The 23,039-nt window shown below is 37.6% G+C and overlaps 1 protein-coding gene across 3 annotated transcripts; it reads left to right on the forward strand.

The window, feature by feature from the left end:
• Positions 1 to 81: 81 nt before the first annotated feature.
• On the forward strand, positions 82 to 21,504 carry LOC137326600 (kelch-like protein 28). 3 transcript variants are annotated; one of them, XM_067991865.1, is made up of 6 exons: positions 82 to 156; positions 5,329 to 5,383; positions 5,711 to 6,609; positions 15,399 to 15,842; positions 18,537 to 18,745; positions 18,994 to 21,504. In XM_067991865.1, exons 3-6 carry the CDS (start codon positions 5,711 to 5,713, stop codon positions 19,155 to 19,157), a joined length of 1,716 nt encoding a protein of 571 aa, XP_067847966.1. In that variant the 5' UTR covers positions 82 to 156; positions 5,329 to 5,383; the 3' UTR covers positions 19,158 to 21,504. The 3 variants fall into 3 exon arrangements, with proteins under 3 accessions (XP_067847966.1, XP_067847965.1, XP_067847967.1); XM_067991864.1 differs by lacking the exon at positions 5,329 to 5,383; XM_067991866.1 differs by lacking the exon at positions 82 to 156 and having other exon boundaries at positions 5,324 to 5,383.
• The last annotated feature ends 1,535 nt before the right edge of the window (positions 21,505 to 23,039 follow it).

Here is a 23,039-nt window from a genome sequence, read left to right on the forward strand (position 1 = left end):
TGCGATTTAACTGTTATTCGTGATTTTTTTTGTCAATATGATCATCTTAGCCGGAAATTACGCACACCCCACCTGTTTTGTATTTGTGTTTGATAGGTTTTGGGGGATTTGTTAGTTCATCTTCTGCTTGGCTGGTTATCATCGTAATTATATCAGGTGAGTTTGCTTAGATGTTACATTTTACATCAGATATATTTCCATTTAGTTTAAATATAGTTGCTACTAAAGATGTCGTAGCAATAGATTTGCCCGTAACAGGCCCAGGCTCCTTAGCTAATGAATAACTCCAGTGAATTGGTAGGTTAAGTTATTAAAAGTTAAAAGGCATGATTGTAAAATTAAGTGTGTGTATACATGAAATGTCTCTTATTTACTGTTTGTTTAAATTACAAATTCAATGTTTTGAATGACACCAACACCACAAAGCGAATTATACATATTTTTTAAAAGTACGAACTTTGTTGTTTTAAGTTTTGAAGTCATTTTTCTTTCAAAATGATTGTTCAAATATTATTCTTGTTTCATAAGATAATTCCTCAAATCCTTGTCTAACGCAAAGAAGTATTAACTGGATTGTTTTAATGTAAATTCATGGCCTAAATCCCACTGTGCTGATAGTTTAATTCGTAACTGCAGAAAAACTTCTCCAGAGCTATGACAACAACAACGTTGAAAAGACGGTGACAATAGGGGTTAAAGTGGTATAATCTGCTTAACATGTTGTAATCAGCAGCCAGCAGTGTTTAGAAGGACAAGTCCGATGAAATTGGTAATCATCAACTATAACCCCAGTTTATCTACTTGAATATCTTGAATGTTCAATACTGCAATTCCCTTTTTAAAAAATGCTAAATTGGTTGCCTGACTAAAGCTAAATATTGTAATACAAAAGCATTCGACTTTTTATACTTATCAAATGCATTTTACTTGAGGCATTCTAAACTGTAGATTGCAATATCTGAACTGTGCTACAATGGTTGTAGTAGATCTGTTCAAAAGTAGATGTCTCCCAAATCTCTGTTCACCACACAAAGATCACCAATCTTTTCTAATGGCTCTCTGATTTTGTTTGTAAAGCATCAGTCTTATTTCAAAAGCAGTATCAGTGAAATATAATGTTGGGTGTCTAAGGTACGATATGACATCCACTTGAACTGCGGAAAAACAGTCAGTATGCACAACTTTAGTATTTTTCCCTTTCAAACTTGAATTGTGCATTGGGAAAGTATTTTGAGCTGTTCAACACTAAAATGAAATATAGGTGGTGCAATTTAAGATAATGTATTATATAAAAGTTTGATGTTCAGCATTAATCATATTGACTTAAGTTTGTTTTGTTCTATAGTTTATTGCTACTAGCACTCTAAGCCTAGTGACAGCACTCTAACATTGTAAAAGTCATCTGTGTCATAAATGTAATTTTGAAGATAATAGAAATGTGTAGAAAAGCGGAGCTTTACTTTGCCAGTGGAAGTGTTGTCCCTGACCTTGGAGAAGTTGTGCATAATGTTGTACAGGAAATGACACATTCCATTGACCAGGACTTCATTTCTGTAAGCACAAAAATACCAAAGACTTTTAATTGTAAACAATTTTACAACACCAAGTTATAGTCCAACAATTTTTATTTGAAATCTACAAGCTTTCGGAGGCTTCCTCCTTCCTCAGGTACCTGAGGAAGGAGGAAGCCTCCGAAAGCTTGTAGATTTCAAATAAAATTGTTGGACTATAACTTGGTGTTGTAAAATTGTTTACAATTGTCAACCCCAGTCCATCACCGGCATCTCCACATCAAAGACTTTTAAGGGAGGGAACAATTGTCAGGTTGCCCAAATCGGATGCCTTGGACATCTATACTGTGTCATTATAATGTCAACCACCGATAGCAATCTATGCTAAATTGATTACAGCTTTCAGAAGGATATTTACTCAAGAAGAAAACAGTACAGGGGGAAAAAGCAGGAAAATTGAATTAAAAGCAGGAAAATTGAATTAGTTTGGGGTGAAAGCAAGAAAATGGGACTCTGTAAAAACAGCCTCCTGAGACAGGCCTCAATTCAGAGCAGGCAGAAGGGCCAAATGGCCTCTTCCTGCTATAATATGTTCTGTCTTTGTTTCTACGTGGCCAGATTTAATAGGAAGCTTATAGTGTTTATTTAGGAAAGTTGAGCTGGATACTTAAGGGTCTGCCTACTTTCCTTATTTTCTATCTGCCCTTCTACATTTTACTGTTTGTTGCTTTGCAGTCCATTGAATGTGGATAATTAGTTGACAAGGGAACTGACCAATTATTTAATGAGAATATCACTGAACAGATAGATATTTATCTATGCCACATCTGCAATTTTATGCCTCACTCTTCGATCACACTGTGCTTATTGCAGTGAGAGATGTTAGGCATTGAAGAATGGAAGAACTTTCTATTTGGAGCATTCTGCACCGGTTTAAGAAGACGGCCCTGCGCACACGTACACATACATACATATACATATATAGTTGATGGTGGATAGCAATTATATAACATGATTGAGTTCAACTGGAAGGGGATATTTGTCAGTGTAGTGAGTTTCTTTGAAATTTGGATGTTTCTCACTGTTTGTGAAAGGCTTTCAGAGCGTGTGGGTTCAGTTTGCTTTGACCTTATGAAGGTAAAAAGCTGTGTGTATGTTCTTTTACTGCCCTGTTTCAGGTTCCTGCTTTAACTTCATTATTTTGGGTGCCATTAGTAGAGGGAAACATTATTGAGATTGTATGTACAACCTGAATTAACCTTCCACTGTACCGCTTGCTTCCCTTGCAAATGATTCCACTTGTGTTAGTGCTCAGTAGCTCAAGACCTGAAATTAGCCTCTTGTTAAAGTAAGGGCACAAGAGTTGAATTGACTGGTGCCAAGGAGACCTGCTGGGAACCAGTTCACTGGGGAACTGGCCAGTTATTTCATGAATATCACTGTTCAAAGTTCTCAAATAAATGCAAGCATTGCTTGTACCCTTATTGGAAAAAAAGTCTACATTTTTACGATTAGCTGTTTCTATGCTTTCTTGAATTCACTAAGGTATTCAGCATTTGTTAAATTTGATCAAAGCAGAAGTTTTTGACAGTAAATAACCAACATGGTTTTAAAAATCTATTTAGCCTGAAGATGAGGGGACCAAGGATAGGTCCTTGGGGCACTCTGCTTGGGTGGGCAGAGAAGCCATTGCTGGAAATGTGCTGGTTGTGTTGGGGCCTATAGGACTGGAACCAAACACATGCAGTCTCATAGAGCTGGACAACAGAGGAGACTTTGATAGAGAAGAATTTTATGGTCAACCATGTCAAATGCCATGGAGAGGTTGTGGAGGACAAAGGGGGATAATGCATTGTGATCACAGCCATGGAGTGCCTTTGGCCACTGCTTCTAGTTCTGAAACTGACAAAATGATGCACTGTTGGCTTGTAAATCACAGCATTTCTAGTAATTTAAACCTCTTGGTTTTGAGTACCTTGACAGAAAACATACTGGAAATTTCAAATCCCTTCACATTTGAATGATCTTGTGGAAAAACTGTTTACTGTACTGAAGTCTGTGTCAGAAATGTAGGTTTTTCATACATGAGATGTTACTCATCAAAATATGAAAAGCAGTTAGAGGGTCATGAATTGAGGGGCTGATTGGCATTGTGGCAGAAAAATCATAATTTGTAAATTTGCTACTTTGCAAATAATGCAGGTGAAGATCCTGGCGAGGACGTACCCTAGCTCCAGAAGAATGCATATGATGGGAAGATATACTGGTGATGTGATGAACAAAGGTTAACATGGGGTTTTCCTCTTTCCCTCCTTCCACCACAAAGCTCTGCTACATTTGGGAATTTGCTATGTGTAAGGATTACAGTGAAATAGCTCACCCTATGTTGCACCACTTGACTGTCCAAGTTAGAAACACAGAAGTTCACAAAACAGAAGGAGGCCACTTGGACCCTCATATCTGTGCATGCTTTTTGCTCAAGCAATCCATGGCCCTGTTCTCTCTCCATAACTCTGTATGTCCCTCTACTTCAAATATTATTTACTCTTCTCTTAAAGGATGTGATTCTCTGTCTCAACTACTCCCTCTGGCAAAGCATTCTGTACTCTTAACACTTTGCATAAAGAAATTTCTCCAACCCTCTCAGTGACCATTTTAAATTGACGACCCCTCGTCACTGATCCAGAGGAATTAGTTTTTCCTTATTCACAATTTTAAAACCCTTTTATAATTTTAGGAACCTCTATTAAATCTCCTCTCTGCCTTCTCTGCTACAATGGAAATGTCCCCAGTCTCTCAAGTCTGTCTTGTTAACTATAGTTATTTATCCCTGGTAAGATCTTGGTGGATTTACGCTTTACATGTTTTATGGCTACAATGAGATGCCCTAAACTGCACACAATAGTCTTACTGTAGCCTAACTACTATTTTGTACAAATTTATCATTACTTCTTTACTTTTGTACTCTATGCCCTATATAAAGCTCAAAATGCTATTATTATTATAATACCTGTTTGCATTTGCACTTTCATTGAATTATGTATTTGATCTCTGTTCATGCACATCATTCAGTGCTTTTGATTGCGTTTCTACCCCCATTTCTTGTTTTCCTTCCAAAATGCATTACCTCTCACTTCTCCACACTAAATTGCACCTGCCACGTGTCTGCCCATTTCATTAAATTGTATATGTTCTCTTGAAATCATTTGCATTTCTCTTCACTCTGCCAGCCCCTATACTTTTGTGTCATAAGCAAAATTTCAATCTATGCTCCCTATGCCCAAATCCCAAGTCCAAGTCTATTTACAGAGTACAAAAATAGATCAAGCACTGACCACTGGGTTACACCACAGGATAATTTTAATGCTAACCCTCTGAAATCTGACTGGGTAAAATAATATTGTACTTTTTCAATAGGAAAGGTTGACTGGTTACAGCATTTAAAAGTAGTTGTTTCATGATTGCTCAAAGTTTGGTATCTGGTTAATTAAACATCATATTATATGACTGGACTTAAATTACAATCATTTCTTTTAGATATTTATTTCCGAACCTATGGAAGGTGCCTCCACAGTATTGAAATCTTTTTTCTAACTAAATATGAACAAATACATGTTATGTACTGTAACAGTTACAGAATTGTAGAACTCTTTTTTTCTAGTGGTGACTGGATTATTACGGAGATTGTCGCATATAATGTCCATTTTTAAACCAGGATTAAAGAGCAGCATGCATTTTTAAAAACAATATTAATGGATCTTTATATTATTGCTGCTGTCATTTGAATTGTTGATCTGTTTTTGTTAAAATATTCTAGATTGCCTTTGACTTCTCCACATGTAAAGAAATACTTGCCAGAGAGTAAGCCCTTAGTAAGTACATCTGAAATTAATATATTAGTGGTTTTAAATTATCTGGTTGTTACTGGCATCAAGATTTTTAGTAACCACTGATGTACCTTGGATCACTACTATTGTTTCAAGAGCTAAATATTCTAATTTAATTTGTTTTGCTTTGAGTAGGGTTGTAGTTATAGTCTATTTAAAAAAAGTTTTTATTTAAACAAGAACTTGAGGTATATTTTCTTGAATTTGTTTATGGTGAATTTTTTTTTACCAAATTCAAATATTGTAATGGATAAAGGTTTCCTAGTTACAGTTGGATATTTTGTTCTGATTATCTTTTATTCTCTCACTCAGATGGACCAGTCCCCTCAATCCTACATGCTTGCCAATCTGACTCATCCACATTCTGAGCAGTTACTGCAGGGATTGAATCTTCTTCGGCAGCATCGTGAGCTCTGCGACATCATCCTCAGGGTTGGTGATGTCAAGATCCATGCCCACAAGGTGGTGCTGGCCAGCATCAGCCCGTACTTCAAAGCCATGTTTACTGGGAACCTGTCGGAGAATGAAAACTCTGAGGTTGAATTTCAGTGTATTGATGAGACTGCTTTGCAGGCTATTGTAGAATATGCATATACAGGAACTATATTCATTTCACAAGATACAGTAGAATCTCTACTACCAGCTGCAAATTTGCTTCAAATCAAACTAGTACTGAAGGAATGTTGTACATTCCTTGAAAGCCAGCTTGATCCTGGCAACTGCATTGGCATTTCCCGGTTTGCTGAAACTTATGGTTGTCATGACTTGTACCTTGCTGCCAACAAGTACATTTGTCAGAATTTTGAAGAGGTCTGTCAGACTGAGGAGTTTTTTGAGCTGAACCACACGGAGCTAGATGAAATAATTTCAAATGACTGTCTGAATGTTGTGACTGAGGAGTCGGTTTTTTATGCATTGGAGTCATGGATTAAATATGATGTGCAAGAAAGACAAAAATATCTGGCACAGCTATTGCACTGTGTCCGATTGCCATTGCTAAGTGTAAAGTTTCTGACGAGATTATATGAAGCAAATCAGCTAATTCGTGATGATCATACCTGCAAGCACCTTCTAAATGAAGCACTTAAGTATCATTTTATGCCAGAGCATAGATTTTCCCATCAGACTGAGTTATTGACACGGCCACGTTGTGCTCCCAAAGTACTTTGTGCTGTTGGTGGAAAAACTGGATTGTTTGCTACATTAGACAGGTAAGTCGTTCAAGCATGGTATAACCCAAATTAACAAACATCACTTATTTTCATACCAATATTGAGGAAATAACAAAAGTGTGAAAAAGAAAAAATCAGCATCCCCCTCCTTTTATCTGCCTGTAGTATTTTAGTGGGATGTGCACTTATGGTGATGGATCATAGTGGTATGTAATGGAAAAATTCCACATTGTGTGCAGTGTCTGTATCTCCTGTGCCATTGGCTGAATGCAATAGGGTATATTGCCTTATAATGCAACTATACATTTAGACGAAGCTGTACAAGAATGCCTGTACAGAAAGCGCACACTCCCTGTTTGCCATCCCTTCATTTTGTTATCTTTGCCATAAGTATATATGCTTTGGCTCTAATGTTGGTCTTTTGTGCTATATTTGGTAACTCTCTGAATCTACTATAAATATATCTCATTACTTTTCCTATGCTCAACACAAGTGAGAAGTACCTGTGAAATAAAAAGATGACCGACCAGACAGCCCAGATCATTTTATTGGTCCTTGAAAGGTTGACCTACTCAAAGATTTTTCCCCAACATTTAGAAAATATAAACTTGTTTGGAGGGGAGAATCTCTACTCTCTCAACATTTAAAATCGAGGTAGGGTAGGTTTGAAAAGTGTCCCCTGAGGGTTTTGTAAACCATGTTTGACACAGCATTGAATTTACACTCCATGGACTGCAAGACTACAATCTTTGGAGGAGTCTCACTGATTTGCTTCAGAGTGAGGTCTGACTCCAGGTTTACACTGCAAGAGTAGTATTGGTGCAAAATGGAAATCATGCTGCACTTGCACCACACTTGTATCCTAAGGGTGGTGATGGATTTTTATGTGTTGAACACCCAGCTGACCAGAAAAATTGTAAGATGCTTCTATTTAAATGTATCTGTGAACTGAGACAGAGTTCTGCGTTTTCCACTCTAATCAGAAAGAACTTTGTTTTCTATTTGGAATCTCACACATTATAAATGGATGGTATAACCATGAGCATACATTTCTTCTAGTGAGGCTGAGCATTATTAGATTCACTTACTCATGAATGTTCTAGCCTGCCTGATTTATGGAGAAAATGTGCTGCTGTCAGCAGCAGTATCACCTTTCAAGTGTTAAAATTCATGTCAGTGCATTCTTCTCTCAAATCTGACAGAGTAAGGCATCAGCACTATGTAAGCTTGTGCATGCAGCAGATTTCTGGAAAATTGTACTTTACTTGCTGGACTACCTCTTCTACACCCTGCCTCATTGTTTTAAATGAAATTCTCCAACTCTTATTCTGTTAAGCAGACAGTCACACCTGTTACAAATCCTTAAATACTCATTTTATTATCTCAATAAAGGCTGATTTATCTTATTAACCAGTCTTGCTAAGTAATCAGTCTTTGATCCTAGGGTATCTTTGGCAAATGGACATGGTTAGAACTATTACTGTGTCCATCTCCAAAATGTAGGGGTTTTTATTGTCTCCAGATTCTAAATGTGTAATGAATGTAACTTTAAAAAGCCTTTGGATGCATAAAGAACGACAGCTGTTTTGAGGTTATTTTTAAAAACTGGCAATATTCTGGGAGAGGAAGCTACAGACTGCTTGTTCACCTATAATTTTTTATGATTTCAGAAAAGCAACTACAAAGTTTTGAAAATTGGGCTTTATTATTTGTTGGAAGACCAGATCAAATGTTCTATATTTCTTTTGTAATTTAAAATAGAACATTGAACTATACAACCAAAACATTAGGCATAAATTGGAGAAAGTCTTGCTCAAGCTGAGTAGTGCTTTGGTCAAACTACAATTGAGTGCCCAATCTTGTCACAAGGGAGATAATGAAAGGTGGTTTAGAAAAGAGCAATGGGACTGATATCTTGCATCAGAAATGTGAGTCATGGGGAAAGCCTTGAAAGGAGGTGGTTGGCAATGATTTAATGTTTTAATTTTAGTTATCTTTATTTTAAAAATCAGTTTGGGTAGGCCAAACCCTCTTTTTGAATTTTACTAGCAGCACTCTTTTTAAAGGGAGATATTTGCATGAATCCCTTTTGGGGGGGTGGGCATGGGGTTAGACCTGCCAAGTACCACAATTCCACAGGCCTATTTCAAAATAGGACCTGGAAACAGTTGTGCTTCTGGATTTATGACAAGGGGGCTGAGTGGAGTTCCTCATTTGTATCTATCATCTGTGGTCGTTAGAAAATGGCTGATAAGGTGATAGAGAGCATTAAGTATAATTATCAGCTTGTGTACCATGAGATAATCAATAGGTACTGCTTTTACAATGTGCAGTCTCTCACACAAAATTGGCTAGCCAAGATTGGACTCTTCAGAAGTTCTTGTAAATAAAAAAACAGGGTCCAATACTACTAACCAATAATAACAATTGCTTCTCAGAACAGCAGGTTTAACTAAATGCAAAATGCTCTGTTTAATACATATTAATGATCAAATGTAGCAGATTCATTCATTGAAGTTGATCAATAGCAGGCAACATAAAAAGGCTGTTTATTCCTTTTAAGCTATTCAACCATAGAAAAAAACCTTTGGCAACCATTTTAAAGCTGAAAATTTGGGAGCCAAGTAAAAGTAGCATTGCATCCGAAATAGCACTATAAACGATTGCATTGTTTTGAGGGGCAGCTGCATTTATATTTTCAGATTGCTGAACTTGTAATTATAGTCATAAGTTCATACAAGCAAACTGTTTCGCTTTGTTAATAGGGCATATGTTTTCTATCACTTTTTAGAATCATATAAATCATAGAATGATACAACACAGAAGGAGGAGGCCATTCGGCCCATCGTGCCTGTGCTGGCTTTTTGGTAGAGCTATCCAATTAATCCCACTCCCCTGCTCTTCACCATAGTCCTATAAATTTTTTCCCTTCAAGCATTTATCCAATTTTCTCTTTTGAAAGTTACTATTGAATCTGCTTCCGCCACCTTTTCAGGCAGTGCATTCCAGGTCACAACAACTAGCTGCGTAAAAATGTTTTTCATCATGAGCATACAAAATTGAAGGGCAGGTAAAGACCAGCTGGTCTATCAAGCCTGCCCCACACCATGATGGCCAGGTCATAATGGCTAAACACTTCTTCCCTCCCCCAACCTCACACCCACCCCTGTAGCCATGTAATCTACTGGGAGAGGCAATAAACAGAAAAAACCCCGACCCTATACGGGAAAAAAAAATACACTAAAATTTCTCTCTGAACCTCTCAGCCAATCGAAACCAGTCCAGGAGATCATATGGACCAAGTGTTATCGATAAAGACACTTACATGATGTGATCTCTGCCCCAGTCAGGAACCAGTTCAGCTCCCTTTTTTTGAAGGCATGCAGAGAGTCAGCACCCACCATACCAGCTGGCAATGTATTCCAGAGGCACTCAATTCTCTGGGAAAAGAACAACCGCCTAACATCCAGTCTATTCTTACTCTTCCATAGTTTAAGCTCATGTCCCCTGGTCATCCCCACCCTGTTAAACTGGAATAATCTATCAATAGGTACACTATCCAGCCCTTTAATTATTATATAGACCTCTACCAGGTTACCTTTAAGCCTACACTGCTCTAAAGTAAATAACCCAAGATCCTTGAGCCTATCTGAGTAGCTGAAGTTCTTTAAGCTCGGAATCATTCTTGTAGCTCTGCTCTGGACCTTTTCCAAAGCTGCCATATCACCCACCATGTGGGAGGACCAAAACTGGGCACAGTACTCTAGTCTGACCAGCGACCTGTATAGTGTCAAAATGGTGTCCTTTTATTCATACTGAATGGTTCTATTAATACAACCCAATACCTTATTAGCTTTAGCTGCAGTTTCTCTGCATTGGTCATGAACCTTTAGTGACCTGTGCACCATAAGACCAAGATCTTTTTGTCGCTCAACCTCTTTCAGTAATGTCCCCTGCAAATGATACGTGTATTCTGTGTTGGCCCTACCAACATGCATAACACTACATTTATCTAAACGAAACGCCATTTGCCAATGTGTGGCCCACTCCCCTAGCACATTTAAATCTTTTTGGATTTGATTGCACTCCTCTGCTGTGTTAACCCTTACACAGATTTTGGTGTCCTCTTCAAACTTACTTACCATACTCCCAACACCACTGTCCAGTAATAAAGACTGTGAAGAGTAGTGGCCGAGGACCGATCCCTGGGGGACACCACTAGTAACATGTCTCCAAGCTGAACCACTTCTGTTTACTACAACTTTTTGGCTGTGGGATTGAAGCCAATTCCTAATCCAGCTTGTCAAATTTCTATTGATACCACAAGATTTTATCCTGAGGTACCTTATCAAGTCCAGGTAGACAATGTCTACCAGATTACCCTCATCCACTTCCCTGGTGAGTCCTCAAAAAAAACTCTGTCAAATTTGTTAGGCATGAGCTATTTTTTTCAGAAGCCATGTTGTGCATTTCTAATGACCCCTTCCCTTTCCCAGGGATTATAGAGGGCATCGCTTACAATCCCTTCTAGCATCTTCCCATAGATGTCAGTCTGATAGGCCTGTAATTCCCTGTTTCTGATTTGTGCCCTTTTTTTGAAAATAGGAACTAGCTTCCAGTCTAAGGGAACTATCCCTGACTCTATTGAACTATTAAAGATATGGGCTCACAAAACACCTATCTCATCTCTTTTTAATCACTCTTGGATGGATATTATTTGGATCTAGAGCCCTATCAATTTTGAGCTTTCCTAACCTATCCAAGAAGACATTACTATCTATTTTAATAATGCTATTCAATACTGAGCACCCTTCATCTGAAACATAAGCATCGTATACAAGGGTATAGACCAATGTGAAAGTCATCTAGCAACTCTGCCATAACCTGAGAATCAGTTTGAATCTACCCTACAGTAGCCTTTAGTGGCCCTTCATGGTCCTTTTTATGGTCTTCTGACTATGGACATAGCTAAAAAAAGCTTTTGCTATTACTGCCACAATTACGCATCTTCACCTTTTCCAGAGATCTCTTGGATAATTTTATGGCTGTCTTTGTCTTCCTTAATTGCATGCGATACATTTTCCTGTTCTCCTGTGAGCTAATTGCCTTAAGATTGTAGAATGGCATCTGTTACGTTTGAATTTGCCTCTGTACATTTCTTGTTAACCATAATGGTTTTGGTTTACCATGTACCCTTCTTTTAACCATTGGGACATATCTGGCTTAATTCTGTTTGAGAATGGATTTAAATAGAACCCATTTGTTTCAGTACTTGATTGGGCAACCCTGCTAGATAGACAGTCATCTTTTGCCAGTTCTTCAGCCATTTTTGTAAAGTTAACCCTCTTAAAATCTGGGACCAACGTTAGATTGGCTGCAGCCTTGGATTGGCCAGTAAGATTAAACCTAATGATCTGAGCTGGCCAGGTGTTCCCCCACATGGAGGTTTGATACAGCACTAGGGTCACTGCTAAAAACCAGATCGAGAATTTGTTTATCCTTAGTTGCCTCACCAACATGCTGTGTAAGGAAACAATCATTTATGGTGTCTACTAAAGTCTCGGCGACTCTCCCCACTAACTAGATGGTTCACCATCAGACCATTTAATACAAGGAAAATTGAAGTCTCCCATAATGGAAATTGGGCCCAGGCTAGATGCTTTAGCAGTTTGTGAACAGAGTTCTACATCAGCTAGGGATGCTTGTCCTGGAGGTCTATAACAGGTGCTAAACATAAACTTGGGGCCATTGGCTTGGACTAATTGAATCCAAACACACTCAGCTACTGCTGACTTGCTACCATCTCTAGCTACAGCAGGCAGATTATTTCTGACAAATAAGGCTACACCACCTCCCTTCTGATGCCTCTGGTTCTTTTGCCAATCACCTTAAATCTGTGTCCTCTGGTTACTGACCCTTCTGCCACTGGAAACTATTTCTTATTTACTCTATCAAAACTTCATTATTTTGATCATCTCTCTATCAAATCTCCTCTTAACCTTCTCTGCTCTAAGGAGAACAATCCCAGCTTCTCTAGTGTATCCACATAACTGAAGTCCCTCATCCTTGGTACCATTCTAGTAAATCTCTTCTGCACCCTCTATAAGGACTTGACATTCTCCCTAAAGTGTGGTGTCCAGAATTGAACACACTACTCCTGCTGAGGCCTAACCATTGTTTTATAAAGGTTTGGTAATACATTCTTGCTTTTGTACTCTCTGCCTCTATTAATATAGCCAAGGATCCTGTATGCTTTTTTTAACGGTCTTCTCAACTTGTTCTGCCTCCTTCAGTGATTTGTATTTGTACATCCCCAGGTCTGTCTGTCCCTGCACTCCATTTAAAATTGTGCTATTTAGTTTATATTGCCTTTCCTCATTCTTCCCATCAAAATGTATCACTTCACGCTTTTGTTCATTAAATTTCATCTGCCATGTATCTGCCCATTTCACCAGTCTGCCTCTGTCCTCCTGAAGTCTGTTACTATCCTCCTTATTGTTTACTACACTTCTGACTTTTGTGTCATCTGCAAACTTTGAAATTATGTCTTGTATAACCAAGTCCAGGTCATTAATATGTATCAAAAAGAGCAGTGGTCCTAATACTAACCCCTGGGAACACCACTGTATACTTCCTCCAGTCTGAAAAACAATTGTTCACCTCTACTCTCTGCTTTCTGTCCCTTAACCAATTTCGTATCCATGCTGCTACTGTCCCTTTTTAATCCCATGAGCTCTAATTTTGCTAACAAGTCTATTATGTGGTACTTTATCAAATGCCTTTTGAAAGTCCATATACACAATATCAATGGCACTACCCTCATCAACCCTCTCCGTTACTTCATCAAAGAACTCCATCAAGTTAGTCAAACACTATTTGCCTTTCATTTGGTAGCCCATATTTTTCCAAGTGCCAATTAATTTTGTCCTGGATTATTGTCTCTAACAGTTTCCCTACTGACGAAGTTAGGCTGACTGGCCTGTAATTGCTGGGTTTATCCCCCTCCCCTTTGAACAGGAGTGTAACGTTTGCAATCCTCCAGTCCTCTGGCACCGTCCCCACATCTAAGGAGCATTGGTAGATTGTAGCCACAGCCTCTACGATTTCCACCCTTACTTCCCTCCATAACCTAGGATTCATCCCATCCGGACTAGGTGACTTTTCCACTTTGAGTGTTGCCGACCATTTAAGTACCTCCTCTATCTATTTTTATCCTATCCAATATCGCTACTCCCTTCTTTACTGTAACATTGACAGCATCCTCTTCGCTAATGAAGACAGACGCAAAGTACTCATTTAGTACTTCAGCCTCCACAAGATTTCCTTTTTAATGCATCAATTCTTAATTGCTTCTCTGCTGAAATCATTATTCAGTGTTCGCCATCACCTATGGCTCCACTTCTCTTCAACTAATGAGGCTGGCCCTTGAACAATTCTCAAATCAATCTACCCACATTCTTGGTTGGCCCAATAATTCAGCATATCTCCTAGATCTTTTCTTCATCTACAAAATCCCAATTTACTCTCTTACTTCATCTCTAGCTCTTCTAACCACTCTCATTTCTGCCTTCTATATAATCTGCAACAAATCTCGCTCGTGTCTGACAAAAGAGTATCCAGGGATATGGGTCAAAGGCGGGTAAATGGGGTTGAAGTACAGATCAGACATGATCTGATTGAATGGCAGAATAGGCTCAAGGGGCTGAATGGCCTACTCCATCCTTTAGAGTTCTTTGAGGAAATAATGGAATGTATTCAAAAACAAACTGCAATATGTATATGGATATTCAAAAGGCACTTGGTAAGGTGCAGCATAGGAGGCTTGCTGATATTATTAAAGGGGATGTGGTAACATTGATAGGAATTTGGCTAAAGGATATAAAGTAGAGAGTAATGGTTAATAGATGCTTTTTATACTAGAGAGATGTAATCAGGGGTCAGGATTGGGACCAATGCTCCATATATACAGATGTGGAATTGGCATAAAGGAACAATAATCAAAAATTCGAGCACAGTTAACTGTGAAAAGAACCATAATTATCTTTGGGAGGACATAGGTTAGTAGATCATGCAAATAGCTGTGGAATTAAATTTAATGAGGTGATACATTTTCAGAGAAAGAAAAAGAGGAAGTATACACCAAATAATGAAACTTCAAAAGGTTTAGAAAAGGAGAGAGACTGGGTGAGATTACATACACACTCAGCGCGAGAACAACGTGATCATTTTTTTTTAAAAAAGCATATGGGATCTGAGGTTTTATAATGGGGGCTTGGAGTACAAAAGCGAAGAAGTAGTTACAGGCAGGGAGAGCTGCAGCTTGTATTAATGTGGTCTTCAGTACCCTGGAGGGGCTGCCACTCATGCAGGAACCTCTCTTTGCCAAAGCCTGTCACATGACCATCTGGATTAAGTATTTGTTGACTAATACACAGCATTAGACTTGTCTGTTTAGAATATTAAGTTGTTCGGTGCATTTAAAGCTATTCCACATAGGTTTGTCCACCACTCCACAGTTGTCTATCGTACACTTGATGAAGCGCTGAGGCTTGATGTGACTGGCTAGAAGGTGCTCTCGCCCCCTTCCGCTCTCATTCATTCTCTCTCTCTTCTTGAAACTTGGTTCTTTGACCAAGCTTTTAGTCACCTGTCCTAATATCGCCTCCTTTTGGCTCGGTATCAATTTTTCTCTTATTACACTCCTGTGAAGTGCTTTGGGACCTTTTCCTAAATTAAAGCCGCAATATAAATGTTGTTGTAAACTGGAATCCTTTTTGAAATGAACTAACTTAATTTGTATAATTTTCCCTTCCCCATCCCTTCTGCAGTGTGGAGATGTACTTCCCTCAGACAGATTCCTGGACAGGTCTGGCACCACTCAGTAGTTCACGCTATGAATGTGGAGTTGCTGTTCTCGATCAGAAACTTTATGTGGTAGGAGGTATTGCAACCCACATTCAGCAAGGCATCAATTATCGGAAGCATGAGAATTTGGTGGAACGTTGGAATCCGGAGACAAACAAATGGACATCTGTGGAAAGAATGAATGAATGTCGAAGCACCCTTGGAGTGGCAGTATTAGCAGGCGAGCTGTATGCATTAGGTGGTTATGATGGGGAAAATTACTTGCAGTCTGTGGAAAAATACATTCCTAAAGTCAAAAAGTGGCAGCCAGTTGCACCTATGGTGAAAAGTCGAAGTTGTTTTGCAGCTGCAGTTTTAGATGGAATGATGTATGCTATAGGAGGATATGGCCCTGCTCACATGAACAGGTAAAGCAGTACAATTATTTTTGTTGCATAAAATACAACTTTAAACATTCAAAAATATAGTCATAGATTATCCTAGTTTACTTTTTAAAGTAATTTGTATTTGCTGAGAGCAAATGGTCAGAAATTTCAAAAATATTTATTGTAATTCATTAAACCAAAATCTCTTATTTTCTTTTCTGTGCTGAAGGTGCTGACTCTTGCTAAGGTATAGTATCATCAATGCCATTAGCCCTTTAGCACCTCCGCACACAGCCCAATTGGTGATTCTTCAGACGTGATTGTTTACCACAAATGTCTGTGTGATATTCAACTTGATGTGGCAAACCAAGCCCATCTTCACTTGGTCTGCAGAATGCCCTCTCCACACCTCATTCAATCCTATTCAGCAGCAATTATTAACTAGTGAACACCTGTGTGTTATTTTCCCCCTTCCTTAGCCCAGAGATGTGACTCCTCAATTGCTTCCCTGGCTGAGATCTGCCAACTCCACATGTACCAGGAATAGTTTTTGCTGTTTGGGTTTTGTATTTTATCCTTCACCAGGTCATATCTTTACCCATTAAACCATCGGGTGGGCCTGTGTGGTCAAACTTAGCAATGAACATTTGAATTAAGACCACAAGAGTGGTACTTGGGAGCACTTGTGCCAAGTACAAGTAGTTTAACCGCTTGGGAAAATTTCCAGGATATCAGTAATTGATCTACTGTATTTTACATCCTAATAAAAGTTTACTTTGATGTGACCTTTTTAATCATAAAAAATACAAGTTCTGGATTTTTTTTCAAAGAATGATGAAATAACTAATTGAAACAATTTCCAGATGTCAAACTTTGGAGAAAAGATTACTGTATTGGCCCAAGAGGACAGCAGTTTGGGTAGTCCCCAATTTCTTGGCCAAACCAAATTTGCCTGCCTTTTTAATAACACAATCATGTCACATTTTGAAATATTACACACAGAATTTTATGTACAGAAATATTTCTGCAGTTGAACATTATCTTACAAAGAACCAATTAGATCCCAATTTGAATTGTGGATAACAGGCTGGAAGGTCATTTCTTTCTATGGTGATTTTTTTTTTAACCTGATGTTTCTACCAAAAATTGCAGGTATGGTTGCTTATTGTGAATTACTGGATATCATACAAGAGCATAATTCCTATTTATTCAATCTCTGGCTTTTAGATTTTTGCTATACAAAACATTAAATTTCTGAATTTTTTTTTATTAATGCAAAATTGTTCGTTGCATTCAAACCCAGGTCCCAGAGCAATCAGCCTGAGTGCCCACAATTTGGCACAAAATTGACAATCTCACTGTCAATTTAAATGTGGTTTATGTGAAAAAGGAAAATTCATGAAACACTTCTGAAATGAAGATTAATGGATGTTGTTGAGATGATACAGTTGTAATGTGCATCTGGGAGTCCTTGAAGCTGAAACTGGGAAAGTAGTTGTTTTCCCAGCACTGATATCACTCACTTTGAGCAGAAAAATCCCCCCAAAAATATAAAATTTATAATGTGCGGTATAAACCTGAAACTCAGTTTTTATTTATGACAGTCCTGACACCTTTCAGAATTTTCCCTTTAAACTCATGTATCCCTTTTTTTTGCGTGGCACGTTCCTTCGAAAAAATTTTGTTTTTCCTGGTAATAGTACTTTTAAAATACTTTTTCAATTTTGTCCATGCATAATTGTGTATATGTTTTAAACATCATGAAAAATGGTTATACAGTGAGAAGAGCCAGGGAGTTATTGTATCTGGGCAGGCTCGAGATTCAGCCTTTGTTTTCTTTTTTTTTCCTTTTTTTAATAAACTTGAATGTTAATAAATGAAGATACTGTGATAAAAGGTATATTTGATTTGATCTATTTATGGAGGAATGAAAACTTAGTGTTTTACTGTAAACACTTCCTTATTTAGACCAGTCGTGATGTACCTCTGTCCTTCAAACTTTGTAAAGATAGGATTAAGTTATGGAAGGAAGTTCTGTAAGCTAATAATGTATATATTATGCCAATATAACTACATGACTATCATGTTTCATGTATAAAAACATATTAATCTTTTAGTTCATGAAAATAGTTATAAATTCTGGGCCTTCCCTTGATGGCCTGGTGTGTATATGTACCTTGTGTTGTAGTACTGAACTACACATCAAGAAAATCATGATTTGATCTCTGGCCTCAGTCAAGATGTGTTGGGGCACTATAATTAACCTTGGTGTTCCCTGGGTTAGGGAGAGGGGAAGAATGTGCTCAGGTTCCCACTCTTGATTGCTAACCAATGACATCCTCGAGTGGAATAGACTTATCAACACTTGCTAACTGGGCTCACGCATGGAGATACTAGAGAGCCACTGGCACCTATGGAACCACCCCAGCATGAGTCACTACCTCAGGAAAACAGCAAATAAGTGGGAAAAAATTGGCAGCGGAATCAAAGTTTTACAGTGATTGTGTCATTTCTGTTCCCACTCTCCATCCTGTGTTTTTTGTTCCAAGTCTCTGAAATTGGTAGTTTAGTGGTTATCAAACTGTGTTGAAATTGGTCTTGTGGAGAGCTACATGTATAGTCTACTTGTTTTCTAACATGAGCTTTTTCACTTGTCCATGATTCTTACAATTGCTGGTTCAAGTGGAATGGAATCTAATCTACCTCTACTTTTTACTTTTGTTTGTTTAAAAATAGTGTGGAGCGTTATGATCCAAGCAAAGATTCCTGGGAGATGGTGGCTTCAATGGCTGATAAAAGAATTAACTTTGGCGTTGGTTCAATGCTTGGATTCATCTTTGTTGTTGGTGGACACAATGGTGTGTCACACTTGCAAAGTGTTGAGAGATATGAACCCCATCAAAATCAGTGGACTTTGTGCAGGCCGATGAATGATCCTAGAACAGGTAAATGAGTAATTTAGATAGTCCCAGGTAGTGTCATATGATGTAGCAATCTGTGGGGAAAAAAAAATTAGTGTCTTTTTGAAGTCTTTCTTAACTTAGCTTATTAAATCATCAATTTTGTTAAGAGGAGATTATTACAGCTGTGATAGTGAAGAGTTCAGATATTTCAACTGGACAATATTTGTTTTTGTCCACCTGATTTTATGGAGTTTGTTTTGATCAAATGTCTTTTTCTTTCCCCATGACAGGAGTTGGTGCAGCCATTGTGGATAACTACCTCTATGTGGTGGGAGGTCACTCAGGGTCATCATACCTGAACATGGTGCAGAGGTATGACCCAATCTTAGATACCTGGTCAGACTATGCTGGTATGTTGTCATGTCGCTGCAACTTTGGGTTGACTGCATTTTGACAGTTGGATTGATTATGAAGGACATACTGTGGTAATAAACCCTGCATGGCAAGATGATCAATCATGCTGGGACTGAGGAGCTGCACAATCTGTTGGGTTTTACTTTGAACCTTGGCTGCTACTGTTGGTTTTTACTGTGCAGAAAGTTTTTGTTGATGTTTTTAATTGAATTGGTTATATTGTATGATTGTACACTTATGGGGAAGAAAAACTGATGCCTGAAACAGCCAGGGCTAACAAAAGCTCTAGCTTTTCCACCTTATGAACATTCCCCTCCATTTTAAAGAGCTGTTACCTCCACCCTTCCTCGTTTTAATCGTAAAGGATCACACAAATTCAAAACCAATAATCAACCCATTTTATGTATGCAACTTGGAGTCCATGTCTGTTTTTGTGCCATGTGTGTTCATTGCATTAATCATGTTATATTTAACACCAGTGCTTCACAGTAAGAACATTTATACTTAAGGGCTGCCTTTTCATATCTGTAACTCAACCTTTTTTGAATACAACTTCCGATTGTGTGCTTGCTTGTATTGTGTAATGTGGGTTCTGTAATTGGTAGGGCTGGAATGATAAGTTGATAGTAATTTAACATGCTATAAACATTTGCATACGATTGTTCCTTTGACAATTTTCATCTGAACCACGATCAGATCACCTGATAACGTTTAATATTAGATCTGATATTCAAAGGGACTAGACAGAAATGTACATCTAAAAAGGGATCTTAATTGGGTTATATATGATTGTAACAACTAAAAATGCATCACTTTTCAACAGTTGCAATTTGTACTTTTCATAGCTTGATAATGAGATTAGGAAGTTCTGAACTTGCATAGTTACAAGCCTATATTCACAGAACATAACATAGGAACACTGTTATGATTTGGGTAGTTACTTAAAGGACATTGTGAATATGGGCTCAAGTGATTTATTTTAATCGATACTGAAATTTCAGTATTTGTAACTGTTGCCACGTTATTCAGCTCTAAAGAGCAGGTGTTGGATTTGTTGATGTGATCCTTTGTAATATTCTACAGCTGCTGTTGAGGGAGAGTGATTCGATTTAGTAACTGGTGCTATCCTAGGATTCAGGACACAGATGTTACATAAGTTTATGTTGTAATATGTCGTCTCATGAATTATTTTGAATATTTTTATTTTTACTCCCACGGTTTCATTAGTAGGACTCGTATGTGCCTCTGAGCAATCAAACCTGGAATGAAGGAATAGTTTATATAATGAATTTACAGCACCTTTTTAAACCCTGACCTTGCTGAATAAACTCCAATTGCAGTGATTAACATTGTAAAGGTGGGTTAATAGTTCAGCTGTTCATCATCATCTGCTTCTCATTATGTGTGATTATTTCCCCCCCCCCCCCCCCCCCCCATCCCCGATGTGTACGTGGACCTGTTTTTGTTAACTAACTTTGGTTGCCGAACTTTTATGTTAACTGCTAAGTTACCTTTTGTAACACCAATGTGTCACTTTCCATTCTCATCTCAAAGCTGCAGTATCGTACAGGAAAAATATTTTTTGTTTTTTGGCTGTTATGTTGATTATACAGGCATAAATTGAAGAATGTATTAAAATTAACATTAACTGAGATTTGGAAGAAGTCTTGTATGATTTAGCAGAGGAAGCACATTTGTAGAGTTGACAATAGTGCCACAGAAAACCACCTCAAAAAGTGATGTGTTCTCCCGAAGCATATAAACAACCAAACTAATGATTTAGAGATGCACCTCAATATAGTGTTTTTTTTAATCAATTAGCTAAATCTTGTGAAAACAAACTGCACTATTTTAAAACATTACAAATATTATCTCCCTATAAAATACTGCAGCTTTTCCTGTACTTTTAATGTGCAAAAAAAGTAAGGATTTATGTAATTGTGGCAGAAGTTTGAATTTACTACCTGCTTGATTACGGCTACAAACAGTTAGTATGTTTTGACCAGATCAGCAAAGTGCTGACACAATGTTTGTACACATAGTTGGTAAGCTGTACATCTTAGTTTTGATTGTAAAAGTATATGGTTCTGTGGTTCTAAGACTGCATGAACAAATGTCTGTGCACACACATTAGTGTTTCAGGTCAGGCTGAATCATCGTGCTAGTTAGTTTCTATCCTAACTCTGGAAGTTTCTAGACCTTGATAGTGAAGGCTACAAATGTTTGATGGTATTTTGAATAAAATGGTGCAATAACATTTTTATATGGCTTTTTTTATTAGGTGTAATTTATACTTGTGTAAATGGAAGGATGGGTTGATTTATGGAACTGCTGTTGTGCTCTGAAAATATAGCATCTGTCAGTAAAGTGTGTACAGTAAAATTTAACTTTTGTGCTGTTCCTTGTGTAGATATAAAATTCCATACTTCTAAGTACAAGTAAGTAGAACAAAATGATGTGCATTTTGTTCCACAAATGACAGCATGATTTAATGTACACTGAAGCTACAGTAAATAAACTAGCAAAGTCCACCTAAACTAGCATTGTCCCAGAGGCTCGGCAACCTGCACATCCTGCTGGTTTAGGAGCACAAGTGTTACCTTGATGGCAGTAGCTGATGCCATAGCAATAATTACTGTCAGTGATGGCATCTGAGAAAATTGTTACAATTTCAAATATAACTGGCCAAAACTAACAAGACTACTTTTTTTTAAAACAAAACATTCACTTTAAAAAAAAATCTATTCATTTTCTGTTTGGTATAAAGCATATGCAGAGCATAGGTTTTACACAATAGTAATGAAAAACTGTGCAGATCCAGTTGTAATTTAATTTTTTTAAATTTTGGCTCCTTTCTCTATAGTCGAATATAGTTGGGAGTGTTTGTCAGTTTACATGTTTTTTTGCTTATTGCATATTTCCACTAGTTCAGTAACAATTTGACTTGAGCCATTTTGAGCTGTGGAAAAATAATTCTGAAATTCTGGTGTCTGACTTGTCAAATATGTTAGATGCTATAAACTTCTTTAAAGAACTAACTTGGAACCTTATCATTTAGCCAGTAGGATAGATTTCTGACCTATTTGTTTACTAGGTGGACGAATAAACTCCACAGGCATTGATGTGGGCAAAGCAACTGTCTTTTGCAGGACTCTTGATTCTCCAATGTATAAATATGGCTTTCAATTTTTTTCACAATGAAAATAGTTTTTTTTTAGCATCATATTCTTCTGAATTATCCAGTTCTGGTACACCTAAAAGTTTCAGTACCTGATAAGTTGATTACAAGTGCAAAAATGAACATTTACTGAAAGGAAATATTGTGCACTACCATAATCAAATCTTGTCTTCAATTTTTGGGAAATGCTCATTAAACTTAATTGTGAGTGGTGCAATCAGTTCATACATGATACTTAAAAATAAAGAGAGATATATTGCTCATAACCTAAAAATGATCTTTCTAGAATGAAAACTTATTTTAATCATTGTGTGATCTGGATTGCCCCATCTCCTGCTGATCTTTTAATGCCAAGAGGAAGTTTATTTTCCTTTTTGAACAGAGGTATATGGAATGCATAAAAGGCATATTTTTGGATACCACAACTTGCATATTACACCAGTAGATTGGTACTCTTATTATGAAGTTATAGTCAATCTTTGCATGTTTTCCATGTGCTATGCTTCCTCCTCTTTGAAAGACTTTTTGCTGAAAAGTTGGTTGGTGGTAAAGGATTTAATTGGATGCAATGTTAATGATCCCGTGTCTTGGACTAGTATTGCTTCCGTGCTCTGCACCAATGGGAGGCTTGCATGCAAGCAAGCTATAAAGAAATAATTTTGGTGTTTTTTGACTGATTATTCCACTAATGTGTGGTTACATATGTTCTGTTTTTGGATCACTAGAACTGAGGGTGATAACTTG

The sequence above is a fragment of the Heptranchias perlo genome, chromosome 10 (genome assembly GCF_035084215.1).
Source record: "Heptranchias perlo isolate sHepPer1 chromosome 10, sHepPer1.hap1, whole genome shotgun sequence".
Classification (NCBI taxonomy): domain Eukaryota; kingdom Metazoa; phylum Chordata; class Chondrichthyes; order Hexanchiformes; family Hexanchidae; genus Heptranchias; species Heptranchias perlo.